The sequence below is a fragment of the Pecten maximus genome, chromosome 16, assembly GCF_902652985.1.
Source record: "Pecten maximus chromosome 16, xPecMax1.1, whole genome shotgun sequence".
Taxonomy (NCBI): Eukaryota; Metazoa; Mollusca; class Bivalvia; order Pectinida; family Pectinidae; genus Pecten; species Pecten maximus.
The window spans coordinates 13364970-13382357 of NC_047030.1; the positions used below are offsets into that span (position 1 = coordinate 13364970).

The 17388-nt window shown below is 36.1% G+C and overlaps 2 protein-coding genes across 3 annotated transcripts; both read left to right on the forward strand.

Moving 5' to 3' along the window:
* Nucleotides 1-8920: 8920 nt before the first annotated feature.
* On the forward strand, nt 8921-14888 carry LOC117345205 (serine/threonine-protein phosphatase 6 regulatory ankyrin repeat subunit B-like). 2 transcript variants are annotated; one of them, XM_033908217.1, is made up of 3 exons: nt 8921-9055; nt 12628-12704; nt 13683-14888. In XM_033908217.1, exons 2-3 carry the CDS (start codon nt 12652-12654, stop codon nt 14233-14235), a joined length of 606 nt encoding a protein of 201 aa, XP_033764108.1. In that variant the 5' UTR covers nt 8921-9055; nt 12628-12651; the 3' UTR covers nt 14236-14888. The 2 variants fall into 2 exon arrangements, with proteins under 2 accessions (XP_033764108.1, XP_033764110.1); XM_033908219.1 differs by lacking the exon at nt 8921-9055 and adding an exon at nt 9062-9203.
* On the forward strand, nt 14267-14728 carry LOC117344650. Its single transcript, XM_033907477.1, has one exon. The coding sequence runs from the start codon at nt 14267-14269 to the stop codon at nt 14726-14728; it is 462 nt and encodes a 153-aa protein (XP_033763368.1).
* Nucleotides 14889-17388: the final 2500 nt, after the last annotated feature.

Sequence of the window (17388 nt, forward strand, 5' to 3'; positions counted from 1 at the left end):
TGCTGCTTTATCGACAATCAGCAATTCCACGGTACAGGTAAAAGAACATTTCGCAGTCCACATACAAATCGAAACGACAAAAACTGATCTTGTAAAAAAAGCTTACAGATAAAATTGGTTTTAATCCTGACACGATACATTTTTATGTAGACTTCATGTTCATCCGTATTATCGGCGTGACAAAGGCCACAAGTGGACGGGACGGTTCGGTCGTTTGATCTCATCGCTATCCATAGTGAACCATTAAAGAGTGATTTAGACATAGCGATTACTCTCTCCCCAGTAGCGTACACAGCCCAGGCAAGAAATGCCTCACCAATAACAAGGCCCATTCTTACCAAACGTATAGCAAGCTTGCAATCACATTTAGAACAATAAAATATGATGTAAAACAAAAAAATCGTCCTTGAAATCTTTAAAACCTGTACACTGTAAGATAGTATTAAGAATAAGAAATTGATAATTTCATTGAAAAACTGATTTTATAATATTTTGATACCAATATCTTTGCTGATTAAATAGTTTAAAGCTAACGAGACTGATAAAGATTGGATAAATTCTCGGCTTGTTCGTATTTCCGGTCCATTTATTTACGATTGGTTATGATTTTATATATACAAAATATTCGGCAATAAATAGTTTATGACGTTTTAGTGGGCCGAAAGGCGACAGTCGCTGATTCGATATGTACCTGTTTCTTTAATACCCATCAAATACACCATTTCAGGGTACTTAAAACGGGATCAGATCGCATTCTAATTGAAAAGATGCGTCGCAATTTTACATGACCACATTGATAGGAGTTTATGGAGGATCTGTTGATTTTCATCATCTGACGGAGCTCCGACAATGGAAGATAAGGCTTCCAACAGTTAAAGTGCATTTTCAAAATTTCTGTGAAGATGAAATATTTTCATGTGTTCTTGTTGTATATTTTAACAAAGTAATCTGCAAACAGCGAACCCTTTAATAAATGCTTGGTTGGATGACTTTTTTGTTGACACATTTTTCTTGATACTATTGATATTTTTGTTGATAATTTTTTGTTGATAAATATTTTGATAAATTTTTGTTGATATATTTTATAAATACATTTTTAAAATATTTTTTGTTGATAATTGTTTTGATACCTTTTTGTGGATATATATATATTTTTGTTGATACTTTTTATTGATAAATGTTTTGATATATTTTTGTTGATAAAATGTTGACTGATAAATATATTTTGATACATTTTATTACCACATGCAGTACAGAATCAAACGTAAACTGTACGCATTGCTATTGTCATATTGTTACGAAAAGGGATCACAATAAAATGATTTACAGACACTACATATTTGTCAGCTCTTTTCCCGTTTACCTTTTAAAACCACCGCCCAAATATGTTTTGACTTAACGCGAGCTTCAGATTAATTAGTTACGAATATGTACGTATGTGTTACTCCTCACTGTTTGTACTCGTGAAGTTCATTGATGTAAATTCCAAAATGGGGAAAAAACAAAAAATAATCCCCCCCCCCCTCAAAAAAAGAAAACCCCAAAAAACCAAGAACAAAAAATATGACTAATTGTTGATACCAGCTGATAATTTAGATATTGTTTAGTACATATCTTCACTTCTTACATCTGTTGTTACTGTAAACGCTATATTTCCAATGATACCTAGTATTTAATGGAATTTCGCATTTATATATAGAGACTGTTGAAGTATGTTATCAATGTACGACTTTATATAATATCAATAAGTAGTATTATCACCATACATTTGATAAAGAATAACTAGCATTTAAACAATAATATAATAACATCTTAATGTTATACTAAGTATTTATTCATTTGTTTATTTATCTGTCTTCTTCTGTACCTTTTGCACAATTCTTTACCGTGGACACAAGCACGACTGGGTAGGATTACGATGGCTGACAGCAGACTGTCAAATCATTGCTTCACAAACGACTTTTTAACCTTAATATGTACAAACATCTTTTGATGACGACATACAAATCATTGCTTCACAAACGACTTTTTAACCTTAATATGTACAAACATCTTTTGATGACGACATACAAATCATTGCTTCACAAACGACTTTTTAACCTTAATATGTACAAACAGCTCTTAATGACGACATATTTAGTAAATCTTATACACAGCTAAAAAAAAACAGCTCTTAATGACGACATATTTAGTAAATCTTATACACAGCTAAATACAAAATTGCCAATGGCAGCATTTTCTGTACATAACTGTTATGTTTATAAGTTATGTTAAATGGAAACTCACAACTTTCCTTCATAGAAATATCTTTAGATATGTGCAATGTTTTATCAAATCCAGTAATAGGTTTTGAATATTGTAATTAGATCAGTTTATTTGGTAAACCGTATATCATATCATTTTTGTCATCATGCATGTAAATGTAACTATGCCTTGTAATACACTGTATATATGTTGGGAGAAGGCGTTAATAAGTTGTTGTAACTTGTGTCTAATCCCGTGGCTATATTTTGACAATAAATATGTTTAAACTAAACATAACATTGCTGACAAAGCCTTCCCTTGCGACGAACTCCAGATCGTCTTCCCGTTCTATAGTTTTTAATTTTAAGTTCTGATACTGAAATGATTATTGTGATATCTGTCCTCTGAAAATAGCATACGAAATTTAAATGTCCTGAATTCACGAACTTAACAATGAAGTGAAGATTTCACTGCAAAACACGAAATCGGCATTATTTGATTCACATTCCCATGAAAAATACATTTATTATTATAATATTGAATAAATGTCCAAACATCGTCTTTGCGATCAGGGACGCATTAACACTAAATACATACAGAAACTGGCAGACTTTGCTGCGTTAGGAATAACTCTAAAACATCACGGGTTGATTCCGTCGAATGAAATGGGATAGTAATACAATTCACTTGATACGTTTTTAACTACCAATATAGGACCCTTTTTCACTTTTATCAAAATGTTCATTTCAGGAAGATGCGTACCTTACTCATTTTCAAAGGCCTGCAAATGTATAAATGTAGAAATTTTAAAACACAAAATTTAGCATGTCAATAATAACAATGTCATATAACAGCTTCAACCACAAATCAATCGTCAAGGAAACGTTTTTAATTGTGACATACAGTATACAGTGTGTATGTAGATATAAACCTACTCTGACTCTTGTTTTAAAAACAAATAACACACTAGTACACATGCATATAATTGTATCAATGGAGCCTAAATGTCTCATTATTATACAACAATATTATTCAATTCAATATTTATTGTTATTTCAAAGCAACAATTGTAGTTAAAGTATTTATAATATTTAACAACAGGTTTCTTAATAGCACAACAAATTCCTTTCAAGCAATAGAATTTGGAAACTTCGGAAACCTGAGTTTCACATAATAACAGTTAGCTTTGCAAAAATCCCTAAAACTTTATTTTTTCACTTGTGTCATATTCATCATCCAAACAAGACATGTTGCGATAAATCTTCTAGGTAGTAAATATGGAAAACAAAGATAGAAATAGATTTTCACTCTTCTCCAGTCCTGCACTGAAATTGAAGAAAGTAAGGGAGACGAATCATTGCTTTGTATTACGCATGATTGACTGCAGAAATATCTTGCAAAAAACAAAAAAATAAAAAATGAAACACAAAGATATTTACTGATTAAATTATTGAATGTACCATACGTCTTTGCTCGAGAAAGATTGAAACGATTTATCAATATCTAGAATTAGAGGGTTTGTGCAATTCACATCTTTTGTGATGATTGTTTTAGCCTATTTTGATTCTTCTAACGTCCCTCCTGGGATCAACACTTTTGGTCTTTAGTGTCACTGACGAGTCCTAGAAGGAGGATATAACTGTATGATACATTTTATATTAATTATTTGACATATAACGTTTCGGCTATATTAACTTATGTCGTTCGTAAAATAGTTTGCTATGGATACCAGCCACAAATGCATGGAATGACAAATATTAAACCACAAATATACAAATACATTCAATATAATATCAAACATTCAACCAAAAATATACAAATATATTCAATATAATGACAATAATTAAACAACTACTATACAAATATATTCAATATAATGACAAATACTAAACCACTAATATACAAATACAAATGTACATTCAATATAGTGACAATCATTAAACCAACAATATACAAATACATTCAATATAATGACAAATACTAAACCACTATTACACAAATACAGTCAATATAATGAAAAACATTAAATATATTGCTAAACCTAAGTTTATATTGATAGTTAAACGAAAAATGTCCAATCCTTTCTTGTGTCTTTTTCGCCCTTAACTGAAAGGGTGGATTCATCGCTTAAAACACGCATAAATTAAATTTTTGGCCATATATTTAACGGAAAAATAGCCTTTAATGAATAGATGGGAATTTGTTTGATTCATGGAATGGGGCTGGATTTCGTCTTCTTAGATACATATATATAATCTACAGCTGACTATTTATACCATCTTAATATCTGCATAGTGTCGATTTTAATTTTACGCTTGGAATCCCGTGCTATGATTTCAAAACACGATTATATTTTTCGAATAAGCATATTTACATTTTCGACGATCATAGCCATTAGTCGGTTTTGGCGCCACACACACGAAGGAGTAAGAGCTGGGGTTAAACCGTGTGATTTTTAACATTCAAAATCATATCAAACTACAATGGGCCATTACAGCCGGAGTTTTACATATTTAAACGGATCATTTGAGCACTTCCATCCCACACCAGCAACACTGCATCCTATCACTTTCACATACAGCGGCCATTTGCATCAGTAATCGGATTCGCTCTAGCGTTTGTCGCATACGATAGTAAAGTTATAATAGCCTATTATATGTAAACTTAGGTTAAATCATATCCTCGGGGTCCCTACAAATATTCGCGCCATTAGAAGCACTTTTTCCGGTATTGAATTTCACATTACCCGGCATGGGGAAAATCCTTTGTAATATACAAGAAAACATATACATTACTAACAAACCGTTAAACATATTTTCGCCATATAAAGATTATTGTAGCTAGATCAAAGACAGTTTTGGTAACGTTAATTCATGAGTTGCAAAGAAATAAAATCCAAGATGATAGAAATTTTCAGCTAAATTAACTTCACATAGGAGATTTTAACTGCTTCAGTTAAGTTAGTGCCTGCAAAACGTTTCTGTGACGCCGCCGACCACGCTTGTACCCTAATGAGTTCAACCTGAGATAACCTCGGAACACCTCTAAATGATCGGAATACATTTAGCATTTACACAGCAATAATATATTGGATTGGAAAATTGTTTTATAATCTGTTTTATTGAACCTGTCAGATTATCGAATTTTAAAGTGCAGTGTGGGTAAGTTCTGGGGTGGCATGTTCTCATGACAGCAGTAGGGAAAAAATCTTTAAAATTGAAAGAAGCACCGGGGGAGGTTAATGTCGGCATTTTGCATTTCTCGTCGCGCTATATAAATAATTGAATCTGGCACCTTTCCATTTAAATGGTTCAATCATTGCAAAAGAAAAACATGAAGCCTTCCCAATTTGAAGGAAACATTTAAAGAACCTTTCTTGCACTTTGAAAGAGATAGCGCATGTTTATACGTAAAATTGATTATTCAAATGTTTTATGAACTTCTTATCTAACGAAATTAGTAAAACATGCAACAATCAGGAATTGTGGTAGGAAGATTATTGCGTCATTAAATGTGAATTTGATAGTAATGTGCATATCTTTGATTTCTTACACGCTTGTGGGAAGGACTGTTTTACCTAATGTTATAGTAAATCGTTCTGGTTTGGTCTGACTTTGTATTGTCTAGCGTCCTGTCAACAAGGTAGGTCGTTTAAGGTCGGCGTCATCTACGTGCAAAATGCATGTGTGTTGTGTAAGAGTGTGTATGTTTGTATAACTGTAGTGTGGAACTGGTGTCGACTTTATACTGCTAGCTCACTGAAACATACTGGCAAAGACATCCAGTAAAACTATTCTCTTACTGTAAACTACAAAAAGAATGTTATGCCCATCATGTAGACATGTAGGTACCCATGGAGAATTGGAGGTTTTCTTCTTATTTGCTTTCTACATTACATGTCATGTCTTTAATCACATGTGATAGTTGGACATCTTGATGAGTACACATCGTTTGAGCAGAATGGTCTCGCATACGATCGTTAATGTTTAAAATTTACAGTTATAGATAAATCCTTATTAAACAAAACATAAAATATGTTCCTGGTTTCTGTGTGAGGTCAATTGTATATACATAAGATGTAGAATAATACATTTTTGCGGAAGTATGAGGTTTGTTGAAATTATCGCTAATGCATTATGTACATGTGAGCCCCCTGATTTCAGAAAGTCCGGAAGGGTCCAATTTGTACATTTTCTACCTTTTTTACTCTCTTTGAGCATGCATCACACCTCACAAAAATCGAGAACGTTCATGTTTTCTTCCTATAATGTCTGTATATCACTTATTCCGGTGTCTGTAAGAATAGCATGGTCGGAGATTGTAAGAAGTAGGCCTATCGTACTGTACGGTATGATATTGTATTGTCTAGGGCGATGGTATTGGGGCGAGAGAGGGACTTTTTGACTTCGTACAAAAGAATATCTCTACTCAATAACTGAATTGGGTTAGCAAGCATTTGTCAAGTTTCGTTATTTTGTTTGCTTTTGAGAGTGTGTTATATACATGTGTGTGATGGTATGAATTATAATTCTCCGCCATCTTGTTCAAATGAATTGTAATGTACGTTTATGTATCATGTAATTCCTATATGTTGTGCTACATTTAAGCATTGGAAGGCTTTCAGTTGGCATTCATATTGACTATGAATGCCAACTGAAAGCCGTTCAATGCTTATATTTACCATCTGCAATTTTCTATTTGTCGTGCGATTTTTTTTTGAAATTTTCAAATTCAAATTTTCAGTTGGCAGTTCATAAGCTGGTGAACTCGCAACTGAATTGGTAGGGTTATATAGTGGCAGTGCCATACAATGGTAAATATTTGGAAATAAACTTAATTTAATTGAATTGACATAGAAACTTCCGAAATGTTGGTTATAGATTGTTTTACATCCTATCGATGCAGTTGGGTTAAGGACAATTACTAAGCTAATGCCAACTAAATGGTAGTTTGGAGTATTATGTCGCAAGAACGTTTGTATGGCATCATCTATACAACTTGCTGAACATTTCTTTATCCAAATTCTTTTCCATGTATTGCACTGTGCCGTGTGTGATTTAGAAATACAGCATGTATACAATGTAAGTGTTGCTAGCTGAAGGCACGGTTATAATTTCTCCGATTTCTTTCATAGCACAAGAAAGATAACTCTTACAATATGTCGACAAACGTTTTCTACACCTCTCGTATAAAAGCCGGGGCTTACACGTAAAAATTCCGACCGTGTGTGTCAGGGACCAATAATTCAATTACCCATCAAAGGAAATAAAACTAATGATCATGACAACATTTTCTTGTCATAAATAACTAAATTTGTAATAGTCTACCATATACAATCTGAAACATGTATGTTTCTGATTAAATCATGAATGTACTTTAAAAGATATAGTACATTTCGGAATATCAAACACGTCATGTTTTGTCTATTACTATCAATATCATGTTTCCTATTGTATAATGTTGACACGTGTATTTATTCAAAATGAAGAAGGCTTCCACAAATGTGCAGAAGATCGACACCTTGTTCGAATCTAAGCAAGAAGAATAAGCGACTGAAAAGCAGTCTAATAATAGCTCTAGAAGCTGGAAAAATTCCTGTTGTTTCGGACATTGTATTAGACATTTTTGCAACAAAAAAAAAGAACAGAACAAATATCTTTTATTTAGACAGACGATTGTTTAAACTCTGGAACTAGATGAACATTAACAGTTTATACGGGACACATATAGATCAGCCTGATTGAGAATAAAGATATCGTTAAATAACTGTCTCGTAAAACAATTTCAGACTTTTATTAAATCTTTAAAGCAATTTTTTTGTGAGGGGGCTTCGCTCCCCTGAAACCCCTACCAGGGCACCGCCCCTCGCCTGGGTTTACACAGTTAGATTGGTCTAGCTAAGCGCCTGGGTATAGGTAATTGTCACCGAGAGCAATTCAAGAAAACAATGCGTATGATTAATAGATACTATTTACATGTGTATAAGTTACCTGACTGCTATCCAGGACATAGCAGCTGAATTGTCACCAAATATAAATAAACCTACGTCACTGAATTCCGAGAAATCACGTATTAGATTGGAAATGTACTGTATACGACTGTCGAGGATGGCAAACCGTTTGTTTGGGGTTTGAATTAATTCAGAAATCTGTATTTTAATACTCTTACAGTTACCCTAAACCATGCTAATCAAAAAGACATCCACATATCAATATTTCCATAATGATTCTAGTCAGTCTTGTTATATGATCTTAATGTTTTATTGTATTTTTATATATATTAGCCTAACTAATTTGTATGTCACATTTGCAAATCATTTGCTGTAGCGGAATGACTTAAGATAAGAGAGTACTCTTGTTGGCAGACCCCTGTATCTAATTGTTGTATATATATTGACCCATGTATTGAAATATTTCGGTAATAAATACTGTTTAAACCAAAGACATACATAGCGGCTGTCAAAATTTGAGAAATTTACAGTGATAAAAATTAAGCAATTATTCATTTACTGTATTCAAATCGATTTCAACATATTCAAATGGTAAATAGATTATTTTAAGCATATCAAACATATCGAAAACAACAGTACCATTATACTGCAGCAGAGAGATTAAATTTAGTGGTGTGCTACCACGATATATCAGCACTTATTTTTCAGTCACAGTTACCTCCCATTTATAGGAAGTAAATATAGATATCCGGACCAAGAAGGGGAATTTTGTTACATTGCGTAACTAGCATCTATGTATATCAGGTCAAGTCGGGATTATAGGCCTGGCCGAGCGGGTTTAGATGGGCGTGGCCAATTTGTGTAAGTATTGATCATATCGGAGAGATCTCCTTATCAGAATGTAGGCCTATATGTAGAATTACCAGCATGTAAGCTACATTTTGTATAGAGGTCGTATTGACTGACATCGAAGTGGCTCTATTCATGATCAGCTTATTTTACACTAGAGGTGAGTGGTTTACTTTCGTTTACGACCAACAGCATTACTAGATTAGATCGAAGCTCGGAGACATGCTTCCGTTTTGAGTAAGATAACAAAAGAACTCTCTTATTGACGTTATACATGTATGTATAGTTGTGTACATGTATGCACGTGCGGTGTAAAACTGTACACGTATATATATTTATGTGTTGTAACACAGCAAGGCGTGAAAGTTCGCATAATAGTTGATAGCAGACATTGTTTATTCACAGTATCAATACACATACCACAAAGTTGCTACATACACACAGTGATCGTTATATATATATTATACTGTTTATACAATATGTCTATTATGACTACATGTCTGACCTCGTGGTTTCGTTTGCCCGGAGGCATTGTCATGTGTAACGAGGGGTTTTCCTCCTCCCTCTGTTTCTGAACTATAAAACCAGTCTTTTTATCCCCTTTGTCAACTACATGTATCCAGTCACTTACAATCCCGTGTACCTGATTATAATCAGGTACTACAGTCAATGTTAACATTTCTATCGAGATGTTTACTCGAGCTCCTTATGTCACAGTTCTAATCTGTTAGAAGACGTCTCCCAAACAATTGAGATAGCACACCTGTAACATTAATCATACCCTGCGATACCTACAGGTTTCTAACACAAGATTGTCTTTTTTTCAAACAAAACAACTGCAATAATAACAATATGTCAATTGATCAATTAAAAGCCCGCGACCTCGTTACACTGTATATATAATTAGTAGACAACGATAACTAATAACAGGGGATTACTGTACAGCCGCTGTGCCATATTGATTTTCCTCTCTGTCTGTATCTATACATATCCGGTCTTTTATCAGTTAAACTTTACACATGTTATGTAATCTTAAATGAATCAAATCATTACAGTTTGTGTACAACAGTCATACACCACAACACTCATACACCACAACACTCATACACCACAACACTCACACACCACAACACCCATACACTACAACACTCACACTCCACAACACTCACACACCACAACACTCATACACCACAACACTCACACTCCACAAACACCCATACACCACAACACTCACACTCCACAACACTCACACACCACAACACTCATACACCACAACACTCATACACCACAACACTCATACACCACAACACTCACACACCACAGCACACATATACCACAACACTCATACACCACAACACTCGTATACCACAACACTGATACACCACAACACTCATACACTACAACACTCATACACCACAACACTCACACACCACAACACTCATACACCACAACACTCATCACAACACCAACACCAACACACCAGTACCACAACACCAACACCAACAAACCAACCCACACACGCACCACAACACTCATACACCACAACACTACATCCACAACACTCAACCACAACATCAACCCACAACACCAACACACAACACCCACCACAACACCCGTACACCACAACACCCATACACCACAACACTCATACACCACAACACTCACACACCACAACACTCATACACCACAACACGCATACACCACAACACGCATACACCACAACACTCATACACCACAACACTCACACTCCACAACACTCATACACCACAACACTCATACACACAACACCATACACCACAACACTCATACACCACAACACTCATACACCACAACACCATACACCACAACACGCATACACCACAACACCATACACCACAACACTCATACACCACAACACTCATACACAACACCACACCACAACACCATACACCACAACCCAACCACACACCATACACCACACACCACACACCACACACCATACACCACACACCATACACACACCACACACCACACACCATACACCACACACCATACACCACACCACTACCCACACCCACACAACACCCAGACCACAACACTCTACACCACAAAAAAACACCATCACCACACCCATCACACAACACTCACACACAACACTCACCTCCCACACATCACCATAACCCCAACCTCTCACCCACACCATACCCACACCAAACTCACCACAGAACTACACACCTCATACCCACACACCACCTCCACAACACTACATCCCACACTACACACAACCTCAGTAACCACAACACTCCCATACACGCACACAACTCATACCACCTAACACTGGTCCCTTCCCAACTCATCACTACAACATCCACAACCTCCTTCACTTCTAAACGAGCACTCTAGTACATCAAAAACTCATACCAAACTGTTGCCTGTGCCTGTAAATCATACCTACTGTAAATAGTCTATTTCTTTCACGCGCCGCTTCGAAACTCTTAAAAGGGATGAATTTGCTTTAGTCGGACATGATCGAGAACATTTTTTCAAACAGAAATGTACAGGCTTTGGTGTAAACAAATATAAGGTCAAGAATTTGTTCAATTTACTTTGTTTTGTATGGAAACTTAATAGCGCTTTCGAAATCAAGATGAGTTCTGACTAATGATTTATAAAATAAAAGAAATGTTTCTCTGTCCAAATTTACAAATACGCTCCTTATAATCGCCATCATTATATTTGCTCTTTTTTTCAAATACCCGGGTATATGATTATAAAATTCAAGATTGCTATCAATTATTATCCTAGGTCTTTTTCTGCTTCCGATTTCTTTAAAGTTGTATCCGCAAGATCATTAGATGGCAAGTAAAATCCTTTATAGTGGCTTTTCCTAGATGCATATGAACACAGTTCCCGAGTGAAGTTTAAATAGCCATGAATCACACGATTTTTCTATTCGATTTAGATCTCCCTGAAGAAGTTTTTGGTCATTTTCAATGGTGATAACTCGTGTTGTCTGCGAACAAGTATGCCTCCGAAAACGCCTTCATTTTCTTACAGTGTTTGATGCTCTTCTATAGTCTCTTTGAATAATAGGGTCCTTGGTTTGGCGCTAAAGAGTTCTTGAGTTTTTATTTTCTCTTTGGTTTCGTTATCCAGTTGAATAATATGCTGTTTCTTTTGTCCCGGGTAGGAAATTTTAGTTGGTACATTCTTATCTTCTTTCATGTTTAAAACGTTTTGTATCAAGGATCATTTTGTGTTAACATCGGTATTAGAAAGATATGGGTTCCAATGTATTTCTGACAATTCCTCATTTGCTCTAACAAAATTTGCCTTATTGTAACATTTCCTCCTTTAAGTTTCTTGTGTTGTTTTAGCATGACATACATTAGTACACAATGATCACTCTTTTCCAGGGGACTACTGTATATAAGATCACCTATCACATTGTCTTCATTTGTTAATACTAGATTCTAGACGTTCGGATTATCACGCCCTCTCCATCTTGTTGGTTCTGTAACATGTTGATAGAGAAATAAATCTTGTATACAATCTAAAAACATATGTATATATAAGTATGTATATTAAGTGTATTTCTTTGACAGACTGATGCACAGAAAACCCTGAACATGAAGAAAGTAGCAAGAACTTCAAGGACGAAAAGTGGTTCCTTCATTTCGGGGTAAGATATGATTATGTGACAAGCTTGATTTAGGCACCATCCGATTCAATGCGGCGTTAGTATTGCTTAGCTTTCTAATTACATACTGCCTTTCATATGATATTAATGTGGTAGTTCATGTTATACGCATTTCAGCTAAGTACTCCGATAGCTCGCTGTTGTGACGGTGCGGTTGAAGGTCTCTATGTTGTATGTATGTAATACTTTACTGTAAGCAACGTCGATCCTTGTCAGCTGTTTGTGGGTGACAGTTACCACTGATGATTTGGTGGCTGCAGACGGGTCTGGTATCCTGTAGGGTGCTCTCGGACAGCGTTGGGAACACAATGTTTCTGGGGGAGTGTTGGTGACTAGGGAGGGGCAATGCCATAACAAGAGGACAGTTGTACCAGCTGACGATATCAGGTTGAACCCGACGAAGATCATCAAGGGGAAATGTGGTTCGTGGATATGGGCATTTTAGCTGCATAGTCCAATAGCTTTTGTGGCAGTGCGGGTCGTGTCTATGTGCTGGGATTTAGGCACCGCCGAGCGTGGTCATCACTTAGATGGGTGACTGCTCCGTTGTACCCCGTATCTCATTACATTACAATGCGGTATCATTACCGGTTGTAACGTCCATTCTCTACGGTAACACGGGCTAGTACGGCAAATGTGGATTTGTGTTTTTGTAATGACTGTGACATAGTTTAGAGACCATTACCATGTTATATCATTAACGAGTGTAACGTCCACTATTACGGCATTTCTTCTAAGATCCTAATTTGTTTTACGGATCGGGATTTATCTAAAATTGTCAATGACTTATTGAGGACAGATGTAACCTGTCAATCTTCCAGAATCCCCGAACACATATTAACTGCATTATGTTGATGAGTGCACAAGTTTGGCATATATTGACTCAATACAAGTTGTAATAATGTAAATCTTACTACAACTACGTAGGTTTCCATTGTTCTTGGTGGTTCTATTTTTCAGAATCGAAGATGCAATCATTAGTCAGGACCTGGAGGAGATCACACGCCTGTTAAAGGAAAATGAAGGCGACACTTTCCTTATCGCCTGCGCCTTCCATCAAGCCGTCGGGCGAAATTTTCCTGATGTCGTTCGCCATTTTGTTAAGCTTGGAATTTCCATAGACACTCCAGATCCAGTGTTTCTAGAGACTCCACTAATGCACGCTATACGAAATAACCGGGACGGTCTGGTGAAATTCCTGATAAGTGAAGGTGCAGACGTTAATTACACTATCAGAAATAACGGTCAGACACCACTTCACGTAGCGGTCAGCAGTCCAAAAGAAACTGCATTTTCTACTAAAATTTTGAAATATTTGTTGACCGTCCATTATATAAAGTTAAATGTATATAACAATGAAGGCAGGACACCTCTTATGATTGCCATCAAGCATGGCCGTGATGAAGCCGTGGGATGTTCTCACAAGTGCAGGCGCGGATGTGCACTTGCGCATGCAGCACTATGGTTGTACAACAGCACATCTGTGTTTCGACATGTACAACCCTTGCCGTAACGCTGAGAGCGCTAAATGTCTGCAGTCCTTAATGAATTGTGGTCTGAGTCCTGATGTGGTACATAATGGTGAAACACCAATATTCCATACCATCAGAAAAAACAACATCCCCGCTTTAAAAGTCCTTTTGGGTGCCAACTGTGATCTAGATGTGACGAGTACAACCTGGGGCGTGGAGAACAATGGACAGGAAGCAAAGAAGGTCACGCCCATTACCCTCGCCTACAAATTCCACAAAATGAGGTCTGTGGAACTATTGGTGGAAGCAGGATGCCGATGTTACCATTTAGGGTGGCTTACGGAGAGCAATGATGCCCAGAGTACGCTCAGAGACTGGTTCCAGAGTCGGATTAGTAACCCAAGGTCTCTCAAGAATCTGTGTAGATTCAAAATCCGGGGTGTTATTGGACATGTTCCACATAAAAAGGTCGAACTTTTAGAACTGCCTCAAAAATTGCAGGATTATGTATTACTAAAGGACATTTTAAGTTGATAAAAATTGTTCTTCTTCTGAATATGTCGAGCATTCCTTTTCATTTTCTGTGATAGAAAATATACTGTGCCATGGTCGACACGAGTTTGAGGTTATTTCATTGTTATTGGAGAACCATAGAATTCCGTGCAGTATTATTCAATAAATGTCAATAGTTTTATCAATTGTCACTATATGATTATTTTAATACGGTTGTCCCCCGTTATACCGCCTCTTTTTGCCCCAGCCGAATTTGGCGGGAACGGAGATGCAACGGTGGTTAAGTACAAAAGCCGTACACATATGCTGTAGGCCAACGATATACATACACATGAAAAAAAAAAACCACTCTACACATGTGCACACATATACCGTGTAAACTTCAAAAGTAAATGTCTGGATTTAATATAATTTCATGGAGGCGTTTACTCCTGCCATATTGGATAACCTGTCGGACGTGACGTCACAACATGTCTGTTTCATTTCCCTTTGCCTTTCAAAGTTGGTAATGGACTTTCTTTTGTTTTACAGGTGATGGAAGTGAGCTATATATGCATGTCAAAATATCAAGTTTACAAATAAGATTCATGTATTGAACGGAGTTTCCGAACCCAGTAGTAGCCTCCATTACCGAGTAGGGCGATAACATTTGTAGTACTGCGTTCATATAGCAAATGTGCAAGAAATAATCAAATATCCTGATAATATTGTGAACATTTCAGTTAACACTATTCTCAATAGCAGCGATAATTGTGGACGACCTTCAGTATCGATTTCTGATGGGGGGGATAACCGCAGGAAACGAAAGTAGAATATATTCGATAAAAACATGGCTTTGGCAGTAGTAATTCTACTTTGTCTTCAAAACGGCGAATCAGATAATGATGGTCTGTGAAAGGTATGTACGGTTAAATGTAGTTGTACTTTAACACAATATAAATAAATAACATTTAGTGGCTTGTTTTGTTTATCGCCAGAATCGCCTAAATATCAATTTTCAGCCAGTCAAAAATAAGAAACACCTCTTTAAAAATATTCTAGAAAGTACAAAGCCAGATATTATCAGAGTCAGTGAAATTTTGCTATACCCGAACGTTGAAGAATCTGAATTTTTCTCTCCAATTTTAATGTTCATAGAAATGACAAGGAAAAGCTAGGAGGTACATAATGGTGTGTCTCCTCTCAAAAAGATGGCAGACCAGTAGGCGACACTCTGTCAAAGTCTGAAGAGCTAAACAGTTTACATATCTTGTCAATATTCACCACTATTAAAAATTCTAAAAATTCCAGCAGGGGTTTAATATGCCACAATATAATGTAATTACTTTATCCTCGGTCACATCACACATACTACTTCAGAACCCGAATCCAACAAAAGCTGCAAGACCTGACAGTATAAAACCAAAATTTCCGAAAGAAACGACAAATGAGATATCTCCTATATAAACAATACTATTTAATAAGTTGAATCTGGTTCTTTACCATGTGACTAGAAAGTACCACATGCGTCTCCCATATACAAACAACGCTCAAAGTACAGCCCTGAAAACCATCGACTAGACTCGCTAACCTGTGTCTGTAGTAAGCTCTTTGTGCATATTATTGTCAGTTATATTATGTCACATAAAAAAAAAAAAAAAAAAATCTCTAGCCATTTAGTCCCTTTAAGATATTCTTAAGATATCGCTAAAGTTAGGTACAGAACATCATGCACAAGCCTACTTCAGCTAGCTAAAGTTCTTTTTACGCCAAAGCTCGTGTCTTTTTTTTTTATTTGAAGATAAACTAACGAGAGTTACATAAACATGATAAACAACCTTCGCTTGTTGGGGAATCTCTATTTACTACTTGTATAAACTGATGTTAATCACGCTTGTTGGCCCGATTAGGTGGTATCACTGTGCCCGACCATCCACGGGTTAGGCCTCGAGCTCTCGGTACATGTAGGTGCTGCTCTAACAATGAATTACACTGCGAGAAACTTATGAAGGACCTCTTGTCGTCGGTTGGCGTAAAAAGACCTTTAGCTAGCTGAAGAAGGCGTGTGTATGATGTCCTGACCTAACTTTCACTGTTCCACAATGTAAGTGGGTCTAACAAAACAAGCATTGAACAAATGCCGATATGTAGACAATTTTGAGGTAGAATATTTCTTCAAACTTTTATTTATGATGAAAAAAGTCATATTATGAAATTGTTACCACGGTAACGCGAATAAGAGAATGTCTGATTCAGCAACGATAATGGAGTTTCACCTCACAATTTGTGACGACGCAATCTGTGATAAAAAGCCCGTTTTCCCGGATATATTGGTATTAGATGGACATATATTCTTTCCTATGTACGCCTAATTCGACGCAATTTGTACTCACTTCTCAAATGTCATTTAAGGTAACAAATAGGTATTTTGATATTAGAACTAGGTTGAACATGTACAAACGAAAGATTACCGTTCCTTCTGTGGCTGATTTATCATGTAACTATGGTAAATACTTGCCACGAAAAAAAGACTGATTTTCACTTATTGATACTTGGTGGACCCATTACTTAGTATCTAGGTTTTTATCAGGACTTACATTATTGGTCAGATAATTAAAATATTTGGAAAGGAATATGTTTAATCCCGACGAACTTTTACCTCAGAGACTATGATACAGTCAGCTACCATACTGGTATCGAAT

Coding starts and splice junctions, on each gene's coding strand:
- LOC117344650 (XM_033907477.1), top strand. CDS start 14,267: ATGAATTGTGGTCTGAGTCCTGATGTGGTACATAATGGTGAAACACCA.
- LOC117345205 (XM_033908217.1), top strand. CDS start 12,652: ATGAAGAAAGTAGCAAGAACTTCAAGGACGAAAAGTGGTTCCTTCATT. Junction 12,705..13,682: donor AGTGGTTCCTTCATTTCGGG/GTAAGATATGAT, acceptor TCTATTTTTCAG/AATCGAAGATGCAATCATTA.